Raw genomic sequence first — 17,500 nt, forward strand, 5'->3', positions numbered from 1 at the left:
TGTTTTTGTTGTATGTTATAAAATGTTGTAAAAGTTAAAATTATAACTCTCCAACATCATATTTCACTTCATGCTGCTCTTAATGAATCAATGTTAACAAAATCACCAACTTCATATTTCACTTCATGCTGCTCTTAATGAATCAATGTTAACAAGATCACCAACTTCATGTTTCACTTCATGCTGCTCTTAATGAATCAATGTTAACAAAATCACCAACTTCATATTTCACTTCATGCTGCTCTTAATGAATCAATGTTAACAAAATCACCAACTTCATGTTTCACTTCATGCTGCTCTTAATGAATCAATGTTAACAAAATCACCAACTTCATATTTCACTTCATGCTGCTCTTAATGAATCAATGTTAACAAAATCACCAACTTCATATTTCACTTCATGTTGTTCTTAATGAATCAATGTTAACAAAATCAATAAAATTAAAACTCACCAACATCATGTTTCACTTCATGCTGCTCTTAACAAATCAATGCATAACCAAAAGAATAAAAAATAGATATTTGTTTGCCAAATAAATGTTTAGAAATTAATAATAAATTGTTTTCAGGTATTTTAGTAAAACTAAAAAACAATTACAGACTAAAGATCAAAGTTGATAAGTTGATTGGGAAAAAGTTGTTTGAAAAATTTTACAGTATTATTATGACTTCGTCAATTTATGTTTCAAATTTTTTTTAATATAAATTTTGATATGAAGCTTTTTTTTTATTTTTAACTGTATTCTCCATGAATATTTAAAAATCTTTGAGTATAAATATTTCCAAGTTATTAGCATGATAAGAACACATTATTAGAGTTCAAAACATTTTTTTTTTGTTTACGATGAATATTGTTTTTTTATTATTGTTTGTTTAGTAAAACCTATATCAGAGGTATCAGTTGAAAGTATTTTTTCTTGGTTGGCATCAATGAGTTTTTCTCAATATGAGCCAATGTTTATTGCTAATGGGTTTGATGAGATAGAATTTTTGGTATTCTCTATTTCTTTTTAAAATTCATTTTTAAATTAAAATATATATATATATATATATGTGTATATATATATATATATATATATATACACACACACACACTCATGTATATATATTTATATATATGTATGTATATATAAAGAGAAATAGAGAGAATACAATTTTTTTAGTATTGGTTCAAATTTTTAGAATGGTTGTATTGACGAACAAGATTTATTGGAAATAGGAATTCTTGATTCAAATCACAGAAAGTAAGTTTTTTATAGTTTAAAGAATGCTATACAGGGTTGCCACCAAATCAAGGAATTCAGGAAAAGTCAGTCAAATTTAGATATGATCAGGAAAGATGATAAAAGTCAGGGAGAATCATTTTAATTTTGTACTATTTTATTTTAATGTTTTTAAATATTTTATATTAAAAAACATTCCTCTTTTAGATTACTAATTAAATAATCATATAGCTCAAAAGATTGTTCAAATATATTATTATTTTATTAATATAAAAAAAAAAAAAGTTAACTTTTATTCTAGTCATTTATTTACAGTTTAAACCAAACAAAAAATTTATGCAAAACATTTTATATAGGTTTAAGTGGAACCATTATTACCAATTTAAATTAATTTATTTGATGTTTTTTGTTTCAAAGTTTTTTTTAAACCATATTGTATTTTTATTCTCTTTTTTAAGAATAAATAAAAATAAAATTTTTTTAAATGGCAACTTATTTCAATAAAGAATGTTTGAGTGATCCATTGTTTAAAACGTGCCAAGTTTAATTCAACTTATCAAATATAGATCAGAGAGTTGTGACAAGTCACATAGAGGCTAAAAAACATGTTCAGAAGTCAAAACCAGTATACTGCTACTTTAAAACTGCACAGTCGACATCCAAAAAGCAAGGAGTTTTTACATTAGATCAATCTGATAAAACTTGTGCTGAAATCTAATATGTTTTGCATACAGTAAAAAACAATTTCTCATTGAACTTATGGTCTACTATATCAAAAAATTTTCCTAATAACACAACTGTTAAATTCTATGAGATGGGTAGGAAAAAATTTGGGTAATAATTTTGGTCTTGGACATTGTTTACACATTCTTTTAACAAAAATTTCAAGATCTCCTATTTATACCTTTTTGTTTGATAAAAACCTGAATAATTCTTTTTAAATTTGTCAAATAGATCTAAGTATTTGTTTTTTGAACAACAATATAAATTTTGTATAATACTTTGGCTCTCAAATTTTGGGCTACCCCTGCAAAAAATTTACTTGAAAGTATGACCATATCTTTGGTAATAATTAATTACATAATGACAAAACTACAGATGGTCCAAGAGTAAACTGGTTGTTTCGTGATCTTATTAAAAAGCAGTGTGAGTAACAAGAGCTACCTAAACTTCTTAAAATTAAGAGTTGCAATCTCCATGAAATTCATGGTGCTTTTAAAACTGATTTTCAATCAAGAAAGTTCATGAAAGCTTCATGCAATCTTTTTCATTGTTCTCCTGCCAAAAGAGGTGACTTTGTAACTGTCACTGAACTAACTTTGACTAAATTGAACTTCTTTGGTTACATCGCTAGTTTGTTGCAGAAAATCTTGCTAGTTTGTTGCAAAAAAATAGTGATAGGCACCCAGATGATTCCATCTCTTTAAAGATAAAAAGTGAAAAAAAAAGAGAAAAAGTGTGTTCACTCTAAATGTGATCAATAAATTCATGAAAGATTGTTGGCTTATAGTTGTTTGAATTTTTAAAAAGATATTTAAAAAAGCTGATCTTCTACGGATAAAATCTGTTTCACAAAATCTTACTGGAAATTGTTTAGACCGATTTTAAAACCATCAAAGTTGGTATAAAATACAAGGTTTTGTCTAAAGTCTTGATACTCGTTTTTACATCGGTCATGGTCAAGCATTAGTTGAGAGGTCCTTCAGTATAAACAGAAATTTGCTTAATCAAAACATGAAAGAAAAGTCCTTGTCTTTTGTAAAATATTAAAAAATTCATATCTAACAAATTGAAGGCATCAAGAAGAAATCAACAATGAAATAATAAATGCTGAAATATTATTGAAATAATAAATAAACCTCATTGAAATACTATCTAGAGGAAGAGAGAAAGTTGTTAACAAAAGGAATTAAAAGTAATGTGATAATGTTGTTAAATCAAGAAATATTAGGACTTGAGGAGCAGAAAAAACTTTCGAGTGAAATGTATAAAAGTTATTAATATTGCCTTTCTCGCTATTTAAAATTCTTTTGAGCTTTTTATTCCGATTAATTTTGACATTCTTTATGTTTAATGTTAGTTTTTACCATTTTGCTAATTTCAATTGTTTTTTTTTAAAAAATACAAAGTATTTAATCGTTTATTTTTATTATCTAACAAATTATTGGTTTTAAGAAATGTAAAAGTTCCTTATATATGGAAAGTTGGCTATCTGTTTACTTTGGGAGGGAGGGGGGTTAATAGCTCGTCTAGGGGTCAAAGTTTTAATGCAAAGATGAGTAAAGATGATAGAAATTTCACGGAAAAATAAGCAAAATTTCATTGAAAAAATCAGGGAAAATCAGGGAGTTTCAGAATTATAGTGGCAACCCTGCAGTATTATATTTCAAAATTTTGTTATCGTCATTTTTTATCATTATTATTATAATTATTATTATCATAGAATAATAATAGTTATCATAATATGTTGTAATAATAATAATAACAATAACAATAAAATAGTAATAGTATATACACACACTCACTACAACTTGGTTGGTCACTAACACTCTGGCTTGGTAGTTAGAAAGTCTCCCCATAGTCTGTCATAAATCCAAAGAAATAAATTTGAATGTCTCAATGTTTTTTTAATACCCAAAATTTAAATTTTAAAGCAAAAAAGTTTTTTAAAAAGACAGTAGTTTTTTTTAAAATTGAATTAAAAAAAAAACTATAAATTTTTTGAAAGTTTTTTGTTTTGTTTTCTTATAGTTTTATGAGAATTATATTACCAAAAAATTATTTTTTAATTTTTTGAAATTTTTGGAAGAAATACATAAAAAAGTAATTTTTGGTTTGCCTTGTGACTATCAATTACCTCTAGAAATTTCCAGAAAAATTCTGAAATAGCTTTTAAAAAAAGGGCAATGGTGCCAACTAAAGAATTGTGGTTGCCAGCAAAAGAGTTTTGAAGCCTTTTTTCAAAATCATTGAATTTTTAGATGTATATTTATTCAGGCATGAAAATGGATCCTAAACTAAAAAAACAAAACATAGACTTTTAAACAAAACCATTGTACCTACCGAATCAGCCTATAACTATGCCATTAAAGGGATCCCAAACCTCCAAGACATGTTGTGTGCATGTTAAAGATAATGATAAAAAAAAAAACTTTTGGGCTAAATTTTTTTGATTAAAACAAAAGAATAAATGCATACAAAGATAAACTAATTTTTTTATTTTAGTCGAAGCATGCCTTCTCCGTTTTGTTGTAGGCCAAAAAGACTTTATAATATATGCTGCAATCTATAGATAATTTATACAAGCTCGTTTTATTCTTAAGGGTTTTAGTACATGATGTCATTGATTTTTTTGTTTGTTTTAAAAAATTGAATATGTAAACAAACAATAACATCAATGATGTTGTGTGCTAAGACTCTTAGGAATTAAAGGCGGTTGAATAAATTATCAACTCTGTAGATTGCGGTGTATATTATGAAGACTATTTTGCCTATAACGAAATAGAGCAGGCAAATTTCGACCAAAACAAAAAAGTTAGTTTTTCTTGGTATCCATTTATTCTTTTGTTTTAATCAAAAAAACTTAGCCCAAACATTTTTTTTTATCATTCTCTTAATATGAACACAACAATGACAAATTGATAACAAATTTAAATAAACATCTGTTATGATGCAATAAACACTTGTTATGTTGAAAATTTATGTGAATATATTCCTGATATTCAAACTGCTTGAATAGTTATGGCTCATGATAAAAGTACTGTGTATTTGGCTGATACTCAATCATTTAAATGGTTTCATGCTTTTTTCAGTCCAACGTTTAATAAAGGAAGAGGATCCAGTAGAATGTTGAGTGCTTTTATAGTGTGCCATCCAAAATTAACAACCTTTACTTGAAATGATATCGAAAAATGTGATGGAAAAAAGCTATAATTGAGAATCCGCTATTAATAAATAAAACTGAGTTGAATTTTTTTCCTCCAGCAGCAACAAGCATCTTTGTGCCGTAAAAGACTGCTATTTTGCGGATAATGCAATTTAGGCACATTTTAACATGACAATTTGAGATGTGCCGGAACTAGTTTCAGGGTACCCGGAAGAAAATACTGGGTCTGAGTCCTATTACACCCGGCTTTTATTTGGCACCCGGTTCATTTAAAAAGTTGGAGTGAAAGCTTGTGAAATCTCTAGCACTGAATGGTTTTGATGAAATAACGTTGATTAATTTGCACTAATTAAGTTAGCCTAAATACATCAAATTTCTTTTTAATAAACAACTATATTTACACTTGAGGTCACAAATTCAAATTACGCAAACTAAAGTGTAAACTCAATGTCCATTAATATTCTTTCTCTCTCAGGGTTTTTAATATTTGGAATAACTTGCCATCTGACATTGTTAATGCCCAAAACATCAAGAATTTTAAAATTAAAATTAACTTAATTGTTTTGGCTAATTAATTTTAGTTTTATAATTGTGGTATTATATATAGTTTATATTTTTTTGTAATTTATCGCTAAATAATCGTTAATATGTGTTAATTAATCAAAAGTTATGTTATGAAAATAAAAGATTAATGGAAACAGAGAATTGAAAAAAAAGAAAGAGCAGACTTTTTTGACTGTAGCGTGAATAAAATAAAAAAATTTAAAACAAATAAAAAAGAATTAAGGCAAGACTTATTTTCTGTATCTTATTTTGATTATTTAATTAACTTCAGTTATAATGAACAAACATTAAGCAATCTCTCCTGGCTCTCTTTCTGCCTAAAAACGTTTTTCACTCTGCTTTCTTCTGACTCTCATAGAAGCTACATCAACAGCTACAATCATTGAATGGTAATGAATCCGGGAAAGGTTGGAGCTTTCACTATTGGAACATCATCTAAGTCAACATCTTGCGCTTCTTGCATTTAATTCAATGCTTCTTTAACTCACATCTTAATAACATCTTCATCTGCATGTTGATAAAGTAATTTAAATTGTGGATCTAAAAATGTTGTTACACATAACATTTTATTAACCAAAAATTTATCAAATCTTTTAGTAACAGATTTTGTTAGTTCATAAATCACCGTCATGATCATGGCATAATTATCACTTGAGGAAGCTTTTTTAATAAAACTTTTAATGCAAGAACAGATAGTATTATTTGTGCGCAAGTTTTATCCTGTCTGCCACATTTTTTTGTTAAGTTTCCAAATGGAGCAAGAATAGGAACAAGTTTTTCAACTATTCCCAATTAAAGTTAGCAGGAAGTTTCATCAAATTCTGCTGCATAAGTGGCAAAAGGAACTTTTTATTCAAATATTCTTTGTAGCATTTCAAATGAACTGTTCCAAAATGTATAGGAACATTTTGTTTCATTTTGTGAGGTACATTACTTAATTGCTGCTGAATTGATTTTAATTTTGCACATGCAAAATTGGTGAATGGCGATTGATTAAAATAAATTGTTATTCCTCTGCATAAAGTTAAAATGTCCTTGATGAATTTTTGGCTTAGTATATAGTCATGAATACATAGCTACAAAGTATGGATAAAGCATGGAGTTGATGACATGCCACTGTTTTTTACTCAGTCTTATCGGTAACAATTGAATTTTGGATATTGAATATCGGTAACAATTGAATTTTGCTTAATGGGATTTCAAAAGACTCTAAACCTTTTTGTAAATATTCTTTAATACGAACACCTGTGTGATTTTCTGGAAAATGATTTTTTTTTTTAAATTCTGATTCACTCACAACAAGGCTGCAAGGACTGTGTGGTTATCAACTCCACAAAACTCTTACACTTTTATCAAGAAGCTTATTGGTTGAAGTTTAAATTAAATCCTGTTACCAATATTTTAACACAATTTAAAGTACCACTAAAACAAATATTTACAGCACTTAAGGTTTATGTTTATTTAAAATTTCTTTTAAGATATCTGGTGTCGTGTACTGTAACATAATGGTCGAATCAAGGTACCCAGAAAAACAGCCGAGTTAGAATTAAAAGAATGAAAATGGCACTATTTACTATAGGCGTCACCCCTGTTAGATTTGTTGGTTTTGAGCATAGCAGTGTGTGATAAACAAATAGGAAAACTGAAAATAACAAAGGCACATACGATTGGTGGAAAGATATTTTTTTTAATTAGAGAGTATGATGAGATCAGTCGGTGATTAGTAAGAGGGGGTATTTTTAACTACAATTTAAATATTTTTGTATAACAGATAAAGAAAAGATGTTTCAGAAAAGTACATACATGTTTAGCATCTTAAAAGAATTGTGGTAGATAAGTAGTGTAAGTTATTGTAGATAAAGTTGAATCTGGAACAATTAGTGGATACAATAACTGAAAATTTGACCCATCATAAAACTTGATTATATAAATTTAAAAAAAACTATAAATGTTTATATTTACCTCACTAGAATATTTAACATAACTATTAGCCACTATTAAATTGGCAATAATAATAATAATAAGTATGTTTTAAGTAAGTTTTTATTAAAATTAAAAATTTGTTTTATTATTTGATGAAATGGATACTGATACTTTTTTTAATTTAGGAATATATATGTACTAATAAATTTTTTTATAGGATGTTGATGGAAGCCATAGGAAACCTTCCAAAAGTGTTAGAAATTGGTGATGAAAAATTTCCTATTCCTAAGAATGTTGGTGAACTGTTAGGGAGATTGAAACTATCTGAATACGAAAGAAAGTTTGTTCGTTATGGTTATGAGAATATTGACAGAGTCAGGGTGATTTGGGACATTGAGCTTCTTACTGTATGCTTTACTTTATTCTAGATTTATTTGTATTTTTTTATTTTCTAAAATGAAAATATTTCTTTTACATTTTTATGTAAATTGTTTAGGTACTGAATATGACACCACTTGGTCATCGTAAAAGAATTTTGAGCTCTTTGGGTCGTAGGAACATATCAAACAATAAATCTACCACCTCATGGGTAAGTTGTTTTTTAGGCTTTTATTGGTATGCTAAATATGTCTAAAACTTAGTTTTAGACATTTAAAATTAGGAATTTATATTTAAGAATTGGTTTTAAAAATAGGCACAAAAATTTGCAGATGCGGGTCTTAAAAAAGAAAATGTTCCATTATTTGGTGAAGAATCTAAAATGTCGAATATTAGAAAAAATGACTCTGATTTACATGAAGTTAAAAAGGTTAACCTGACTGATGTTAAAAACAGTCTTCCTGTGGAATCTAAAAGTAAAATTACAGGAGAAAGTGAAGTGAAACATCAATATGCTAAAACTTTTGTGGAATCTAAAAGTGAAACTACAGAAGAAAGTGAAGTAAGACATCAAAATGTTGAAACTTCTGAGGAACCGGTAAATAAATATTTATTGCTTTCACCTTTAGTGTAGATATATATTTTCTTACATATATTTTATTTCATTTTCACTTAAATAATATAACTAACTAAAATAATATAATTTAGATATTATAAATAACTAAAAAAGACCTGTATAATGGTTATGGTATCTAGGTAACTCTAAATACTAAACTCTGAATTTTTTTATATCAGTTTTGTGCACTAACAAAGAAAACCAGCAACATATCAAAAAAAATATTATTAAAAATAATTAAAAGTAGATTCATAATTATATGAATTATACTTGCGTTATTAACATTATTTTATTTTTATTTAGAAAAGTACTAATTATGACAATTACAACGTTGTACAACTTTTAGTAGATGATTAACGATATTTATTCTGAACTTTTTAAAAAATATTCTTAACTTGTTATCTGTCTCAGTTGTTATAACTTTCTAAAATTAGTTTTAACAGTGAGAACTCTTAAAATAGAATAAAATTATTAAAATTAGTTATAACAGCAAATACTCTTAAAATGGAATAAAGTTATTATTGAAAAAACTGATTAGACATTTATTTTTTTATTATGTATTGTGATAAATTACAAGTACGTAAAATGTGCTTATTATTTACAAACAAAAATAAATTCAGAAGAAATCAAAATAATAAAGTTTAAATTTTTATAAAACTAATTTTTATAAAATTTTATAAAAATATCAAAATTGTTATTATCATTGTTTGAATATGACGTCAATGACCATATTGTAAAAAAAAAAAGAAAAATAATTAATCTAAGCTAATTAATCTAGCAAATATGTGAATATTTATTTGGACAATGTTAGTTTTATTAGTTACATTTGCCCAGGGTTTTTTTTTTTTAATTCTGATTCACTCTCAACAAGGCTGCAAGCAGCCACTATTAAGTTGGGAGTTACTAGAAAAAAATAATAGAGTTATTGAGCAAGGAAAAAGTTGAAAGAAGACTTGAAATGTTGAAATATATCAATGCGTTTTTGGACCTTTTCTAGAAGAGAAATAGCATCATTAGAAGAAGGTATTCGAAATACAACAACAACCAGCATTAAAACATTACTTTAAAATCTTTACTTTTAATTAATTTACCTTGACTCTAAAAGTATTATATAGAAACCAAATAACTAAAAAATTAGTTGTTTAATTTCTATATAATAATAGATTTTATCACCTGGGTGACACAGCATTCATTAAAAGCATGTACACTTAAAATAAGCTTAAAAATAGGTTTAACTTGATTGATTTTAAATTTTAGTCCAACTTTTATTATATGTTGTTCAATAAGCAAATTTTTCTTTTTTCCGGAGTCATCTGTTGTTTAAACCTATAATACATTTATTCCACCTTTTTATTTTATTTTACTAGAAATAAATTTTTTTGTAAACAATGAAAATTTGAACAAATTGCACATTAAATTTATTTAAATAAAACAAGTGTTAATAACAAATTTAAATAACACAAGTAAATAAAACAAAATCTTTTTTTATTTATTTACTTATAAACAAATAATGATTGTGTCAAATGTCAAGAGAATAAACAAATATTTTTGTAATTTAAAAAACTATAACTTTAGTAAACATTATGAAATAACATAATAGTATTTCTACATTTTTTTTAATTATTCAATTAAACAAGTTTAGTTCATTGTAATTATTGTTGTTAATGTAACTGTAATTAATTCAAAAAAGTTAATGTCAATAAGAATGAAAAGCAAATAAAAAGAATTTTATGGTCAAAAACTCTGTTATGTGTTAAGCATTTTATATTCATTACAAGGCCTGTAACATCCCTTACCACTAGGGTGTCACAGAAACATACTTTTTTTCTTCTTCAAGATACTTCTCAAGTTTTTCCTTTGGGTATATTTAAGCAAAAAGTTTTAAGAGGCTCACAAACCCACTTAAAGTTATGAAAACTTTCATGCTTTTTAACTAAAAAACTTTCTCCTTTTTGTTTTGTACCAAAATGATACAACAACTTTATTAAATTATTTTCATACATCAAAGAACCACAAGAATTCCGGTATAATAAATATATGCTCATATTACGCAAAACATGTGTAGTTCAGAGTAAGGCTCAACAATATACTTGCCGTTTGCTAATTTTATTTTCAACAAAATCTGAACCTTAATATGTTTATATATGCATTTTACTTAACATGCCAACTTAATTCATTGTTAGTCAATTAAAAAGGTAAAATTAATTCAATTTTGGTCACATGTTTTTGAAATTTTTGGGATTATGAATTGAATAAATAAATGTATGTTATATGATTTAGTATTTTATAGTATTTTCTAAAATGGAAAGTCACAAATATAGGTGAAAAGTCGCAAATATATAGTGAAAAGAGAAAGATACAGACTACTTATTCTTCTAAAGTATATTATCAATCAGTTGCCCATGAACCAGCTCCCAAGCATCTGATATATGCTTAGAGATATATTTTTTTATATTATTAAGGGATAAGATTCTGAAGCTCCATGCTAAGTATTGAAAACTCATCTATCTGAGAAATCTAAACTGGGATTCCAGCATTGGTAGATTAACCAAGATGCAGGAAAATTTCATACAGGAAAGTAATACATTTTCTACATATTTGTGGGGAAGTTTAAGGAGAAGATCCAATGAGATCGACTTTATTTCCAGGAGGCATGCCAGTGTGGCACCACTGCTTCCAATACTGAAGTATTTGTCGGTGCCATTACCATTTTCACAAATATTCTCAACAACTCTTTTCTCTGGTTTCTCTGCAGACCACACATGTTGGAGTTAGACTTCTTTTATTTTATGAAAGCTATTTCTGGTGAGAAAACAAAATGGCCCAGGAGAGCACAACATGTAAGATTGCAGAAAGTCTGGACAAGCATCAAAGAAGAGGTGGACAAGATAAAGGTGATCTTTAAGTTTGATTGGAATGAGCTACAGGTTAGATCATCCTTGTCCAACATTGCAAGAGAGATTTCATTTTTATCAACCTGAAGCCTATCATAAAACCAGGTATAGTTAAAGTATAAAATCAAAACTTTTATTTTTAGAGGAGAGTACATTTTCAATATTTTTTATATATTTAATAATGATAATTTATTCTTAAGAATCATGGGAGTAAAGATGGGAGATACATGTTGACCCTGTAAATGACTGAGAAGAATGCCCAGGTGATGAATGGGAAAGAGAAGAAGATGGTAAATACAGAGGCATTATTTGTTTTTATTTGCTAAGGACCCTGGTTCTTTAAAGCCTATATTGGGAATAATTTGACTTCAAATAACTTGGCTGCCTTTAGATCATCACTTGAAATATGGGATTACTACCCAAAACTAGAACATTCTCTTGTCAGCATTCACCAGCATGCTTGGTACTTGACAGAACAGTTAGTTATACTAGTCCAAGCTGATGATGATGTTGAAGAGAAGGTAAAGAAGATGTTGGAGATGTTGGTCAAGTGTGATGTCCCTGAGCAGTTTCATATGGGGAATTCAAAGTTACCATTATAACAATTTCAACAGAGTTTACTGAACTGGTAGGTTCCCAGAGCTGGATCATGTTAAAGGTAGCTGAGGTTCCTGTTAGAGAGCTAGAGAAGGGGATCAAGAGAGATGCCAGTGAGAGACCTGATCTATTTAAAAGGTTTTTAAAATCAAAGAATATAAGATTTATTTAGAACTTTGTTGAAAGCTAAAGGTCAGATGTCATGAAAGAGAATCTCATGCTTGTTGCCAGAGATAAAAACTAGAAAAAAACAAAAAAAGCAGCAACTCAAATATGTTTAATTTTTTGAATTGTATATAAATATATATATATATATATATATATATATATATATATATATATATATATATATATATATATATATATATATATATATATATATGTATATATATATAGACACACACACACATTAAATACATGATCAACAGATTTATTTGCTTGTTCTGAGTGCATTATAAGGGTATATATATAGAGAGTTCCTAAAATACATTTTTTCCCCCTAAAAGTTTCCTTTATAAAAAAAAATTAAAAATTTTACAGAAATAACTTTTAAATTAACAAAAATTGTTTTTTAGTTTATTTTAGCCTATTTGGATATATATATATATATATATATATATATATATATATATATATATATATATATATATATATATATATATATATATATATATATATATAATCAGGTCACATTTGCTTTTGTTCTATTCCCCATATGGACCATTTTGGCTAATTTTTAAAATTTTTTAAACATAACTAGGGGTGGCACAATTTTGAACAATAAATGTTGTTGCAATCGAAGAAACAAGAAATAATTGAAAATTTAGTTTCTTCAGCAAGAAAATTGTTACAAAACAAAAACAAAATAAAATATCATGAACTAAATTCACATATTGTAATGTAATGCATGGTTTATTTCGAGACTTTTTGTCTTTTTGTCTTTCAACAGACGCTTTGATGGCTCTGGAAAGGCTTTCCAATGAGTGCTGACAACCTGCAAGAGGTATTGCTTTTGCTTTTTGTCTTTCGTTATTGAAGAGTTGAAGGTCTGGAATAAAGCAACCCCTCTCTCTGCACAGTCATTAACTACTTTCGTTTGCCTGGCAGTTTCCCTGAACTGAACATAAATTAGATCCATTTGCCAAAGGTCGGGTGGCATCAAGAGAAAAGCGTGAACCTTCTCTGCTCTGTTGTCGATGAAAAGGTCAAAAAGATGAGATGTTCGGCTTGTAAAGTATGATTCCAATAGGTTTTCTAACTTGAATGTTTTATTTTCAATTATCTTTGGTGACGTTTTCTTTTTGGTACGTTTAAGATGCGAGAAACTAAAATGCTATCCAAATCATGTCCAAGGGCTTGAGCAGCTGCAGCAATAACATAAGTAGCTTGCCGATCACTAATGTTAATGTGGTCAAGTGTGAGGTTCAAGTCTGGAGTCAGAATGTTAGTCCTTGCCCTTTTTGGCACTGAGTGAGGTAGCCTTGAGGAAGCGCTGAAAAGTTCATCATTAGATATAAATTCAGTTTCAGAAGCGGAAGAGCTGGAAGAATGTTCTGACAGTAGAGTTGAAGCGACCACTTCTTGGTTTTTCCTGTCATCTTCAGCATCCCTTTCTCTTTTTTTTTAAATGTTTTTCTGCTCATTTAATTTTTCGAGATTCCTGTTGGCCAAATGCTTATCCATACCTCCAAAACTGGAACAGTAGAGATCTTGTTGTAGGCATAGCAGAAACGCTTTGTCTTCCTCATTGTGCATAATCTGCAATGCATCTGATCTTGCAACATCAAAAAGTTCATGTAAATCATTTTTGAAAATTTCCTCTTTCATTCCGTATCCCTCAAAAATTTTTGTGCGACTTTTTTTTAATGACTTGTAGACATTATGTAACTCAGCAATTTTTTGACAGCATATCTAACTGGCGTAGTCGGTATCCTAGCCTTTTCCCAGTAATGAAAGACAAATAATATGGTAATATTGGCTTTTTATTTTAATGATTTCTTTTCTTCCTTGTGATAGTAGAGGAAGTTTGCCAGTAGTTGTTGATTTGAAGGAAGTCTGGAGCATTCCAACTCTTTGGTTGATTTTCCAATTAATCACACTCTGGCAGAACTTCTTGTTGTTGGAGCTTTTGCTATTTTTACCTAAACAATGAACCAAAAATCATTGTCTAGAGTTTACCAGTTCTGTTTATGTTATAGAAAACTTCTGTTTCATGCAAACATTAAAAAAAAAGTTCAATGAATGATTGAAATAACCTAGTACTACTAGTCTACTACAATGATAATTTTTAGTTTAATATAACAGTTTTCAGTTTGAACAATCAATGTATAAATGTTTAATTTAATTTAAAAAAATATAATTTACCTTGGAATCTTTGAAGAAATCAAATTAGAGACAACTGCGTGTGGTATAATAATTAATTACTAAATTATAGTTGACTTAATCAATAATCATATTAATAATATTGGAGACTCATGCAGGAAATACAATCATAAGAAGAAGTGAAAGCAACTAAAAGTTAACTTTTTTTTTAAGCAAAAAAGGTTGCTATACAAGTAATATATTTCTTTTTAAAATCTCAGTTTACAGATTACTATATTTAATTATTACACATTTATTATATTTATTATGTTTCACATGAACTAAAACTACCATTACTTAGTACTTACTCTTACACTTAGAGGTTAAAATATATAAAATGAAACCACTGAACAAAAAATGAAAACTTCAGATAAGCCAAAAAAATACACACACTCGCATTAAATACATGATCAACAGATTTATTCGCTTGTTCGGAGTACATTATAAGGGTAAATTTTATATATATATATATATATATATATATATATATATATATATATATATATATATAATGTATATTAAACGCATGATCAACAAATTTATCTTCTTGTTTATATAGTTTATATATATATATGTGTGTGTATGTGTGTGAATATATATACATACATATATATGTATATATATATACACACACACACACATACACACATATACACACACACACACACACACACACACACACACACACACACACACACACATATATATACACACACACAAACATTCTGGTCTGAAGTTAGCACTAGATATGGGGCTTGGTCTCTGAAGAAGTTGATTCACTTTAAATTTCTTGCAATTTTGACAACTACTCTTGCATGCAAGGTTTTTTATTGCTTCTTTAATGCATCATTTACAGTTAGCTGTAAAGTGCGTACATTACATCTTTGAATGTATATAGTATTCATGATAACTAAATAAATATAGATTAATTAATACCAATAATGCTGCTGAACAATTATCAAAACAGTTTTTGAAATGATTTTAATCATTAAAAAGATTTACTAAAAAAAATATAATTTAAATTGCTTCTAAACTAATATGGATGAGCTTCATTGTCTATGTTAAAAGACTTAAAAAGGTTTTATTAGTTACAAACTTTTCAACAATTTTAGTGTAATTTTTTTAAAATTTTTTATATATGAATCCAAGAATTTTTTATATATAGTTTGCAATGTGTTTTCCTTTTCTATCAACAGTGCAAAGATTGATTTCAACTATTTTCCAGTTTTATAATATTTTCCAGTTTTATGGTATTTTGAATATTCATACATTTATAATATTTTAAGTATTACAAATTTATACCAATATAGTGGTGCATATGTTTTGTCAAAGAATCAATTTTTTAAGTAAGTTAACAATTTTGATATTCCAATTCACAATGCTTTTTAGTAAGATTGCTATATCGAATTGTCATATCTTCTCATTCATTTTAAATCTAAAATGAGACTTTTTCACAAAGCTTTTGTATGTGATGCAACAAAGACTTTTGTTGAGATTATTTAATATATAATCTTGAATAAAATCATTTGATCCTGGAAAAAAACCTTTAAAGTTGATTTAAGGCTTTTAAAAACCTATGTGAAAGTTATTTTGTACACTTCAGTATGTATGCTGTGATCTTTAGTTTCTTCTTTTCTTCTTTTTTTCAAATTTTTTATTTCTCTAGTTATGAGTACATTTTCTAGATGTTTTGTTTTCTAGATGTTTTGTTTTCTAGATGTCTAGTGTTTTATAAGCTTAAGTGAGCTTTTGTGGTGACATCTTCATCATTTTACTTTTGTTGAGTATAATATAAAAAAACATTTTAAAAAGAATTTTTTTTGTTTAAAAGTGAAGTATCTTTTTATGTTTTTTACAGCTTTTTTTTTTTTTTTTTTGGTGCGCTTTTTACTGCTAGTTTAGTTTGTTAACTTTATATCACAAACTTACAGACAATTTTTTTTTTTATCATGTTTTGTTGAAGACTTTTCTAACTGTTACACATTCATATTGATTTTGTATTTTTTTCAAATTAAAAAAAACTTGCCATTTTGGAATCAGAGTAGACTAAAAACCAATTACTTAAGGCATATAAAAATCGATTTTTAGTCAAATAAATCGATTTTTAGATCAATTAGTAGAAAGTCCGTAATCGATTAAATTGACTATTTGATTTTTCAAAGTCGACTAATTTTGACTTTAAACTAGTCAACATAAAGTCGATTTAGTGGAAGACGATAATAACACTACTTTTTAAAGATTTTTCCTTTATTATAAGATATACATAAAATCATAAAATATTCTATATAATAATTTAGATATATAATTAGATAGATACATAAAATATAAACTACAATATGGTAAAAAAAGTATGCTTCAGTATAAAACATTTTGTTATGTATCACTATGATGTGTTATTGAGAACAAGGTTATTATGCATAACTATGACGTACTATTAAGAACACGATTGTTATTTATAATGCACTATTGGGAACAAGGTTTTTTTTGTTAAGTAATAAATTACCTATCAAGTTTTTATTAGAAATAGTTTTACAGATTCACTTTTCTTTTTTCTACAATTAAACTGTATATAATACTATTTTATTTTAAAGTTTTGATATTTTATTAATTTTTACCAGTTACAGTAAATTTTTTAATTAATATTAGTATTATTTAATGTATATTTATTTCTTTAGTTATTGGTTAATTAACTTGTTATTATTTTTAAAATACTTTGCACATATTAATGAAAAATGAAGTTGTTTAAACAAAACAATTTATTTTGTAGTCTCATTTAAATGAAACAAAAAGCAAGCAGCTTAACCGTGTAAGCAGTGATGATAAAGAAAAATACTCAAAATTTTGTTCAAAGAAAAATTGGTTACATGATCCTGACGTGTTGTTAATGGGATCTGTCTCATTCTTAATTCATGTAAGAAAAAAATATGTTTCCATACCCCATTTTAAATAATTTTCAATTATCTGAATGCAGCAATTTTGTTTATTATTAGTATTTGGGTTCCCATCCTGTTCAGCATGTAAAAGGTGTAACTTCTACACTTGAAGCTTGCGCTAAAAT

General features: G+C 27.1%; 1 protein-coding gene across 2 annotated transcripts in view; it reads left to right on the plus strand.

The window, feature by feature from the left end:
* Positions 1-17,500, plus strand: part of LOC105847189 (ankyrin repeat and sterile alpha motif domain-containing protein 1B) — a 74,967-nt gene that overhangs the window by 47,744 nt on the left and 9,723 nt on the right. For both annotated transcript variants that reach the window (XM_065790594.1, XM_065790595.1), the window contains 7 exons: positions 878-993; positions 1,183-1,244; positions 7,814-8,003; positions 8,093-8,185; positions 8,291-8,572; positions 17,210-17,353; positions 17,433-17,500. The exon at positions 17,433-17,500 is cut by the window's right edge and continues 4 nt beyond it. In XM_065790594.1, the coding sequence (XP_065646666.1) occupies positions 878-993; positions 1,183-1,244; positions 7,814-8,003; positions 8,093-8,185; positions 8,291-8,572; positions 17,210-17,353; positions 17,433-17,500 (955 nt within the window). The remainder of the gene's footprint in view (positions 1-877; positions 994-1,182; positions 1,245-7,813; positions 8,004-8,092; positions 8,186-8,290; positions 8,573-17,209; positions 17,354-17,432) is intronic.

Source organism: Hydra vulgaris, chromosome 02 (assembly GCF_038396675.1).
Source record: "Hydra vulgaris chromosome 02, alternate assembly HydraT2T_AEP".
NCBI lineage: Eukaryota > Metazoa > Cnidaria > Hydrozoa > Anthoathecata > Hydridae > Hydra > Hydra vulgaris.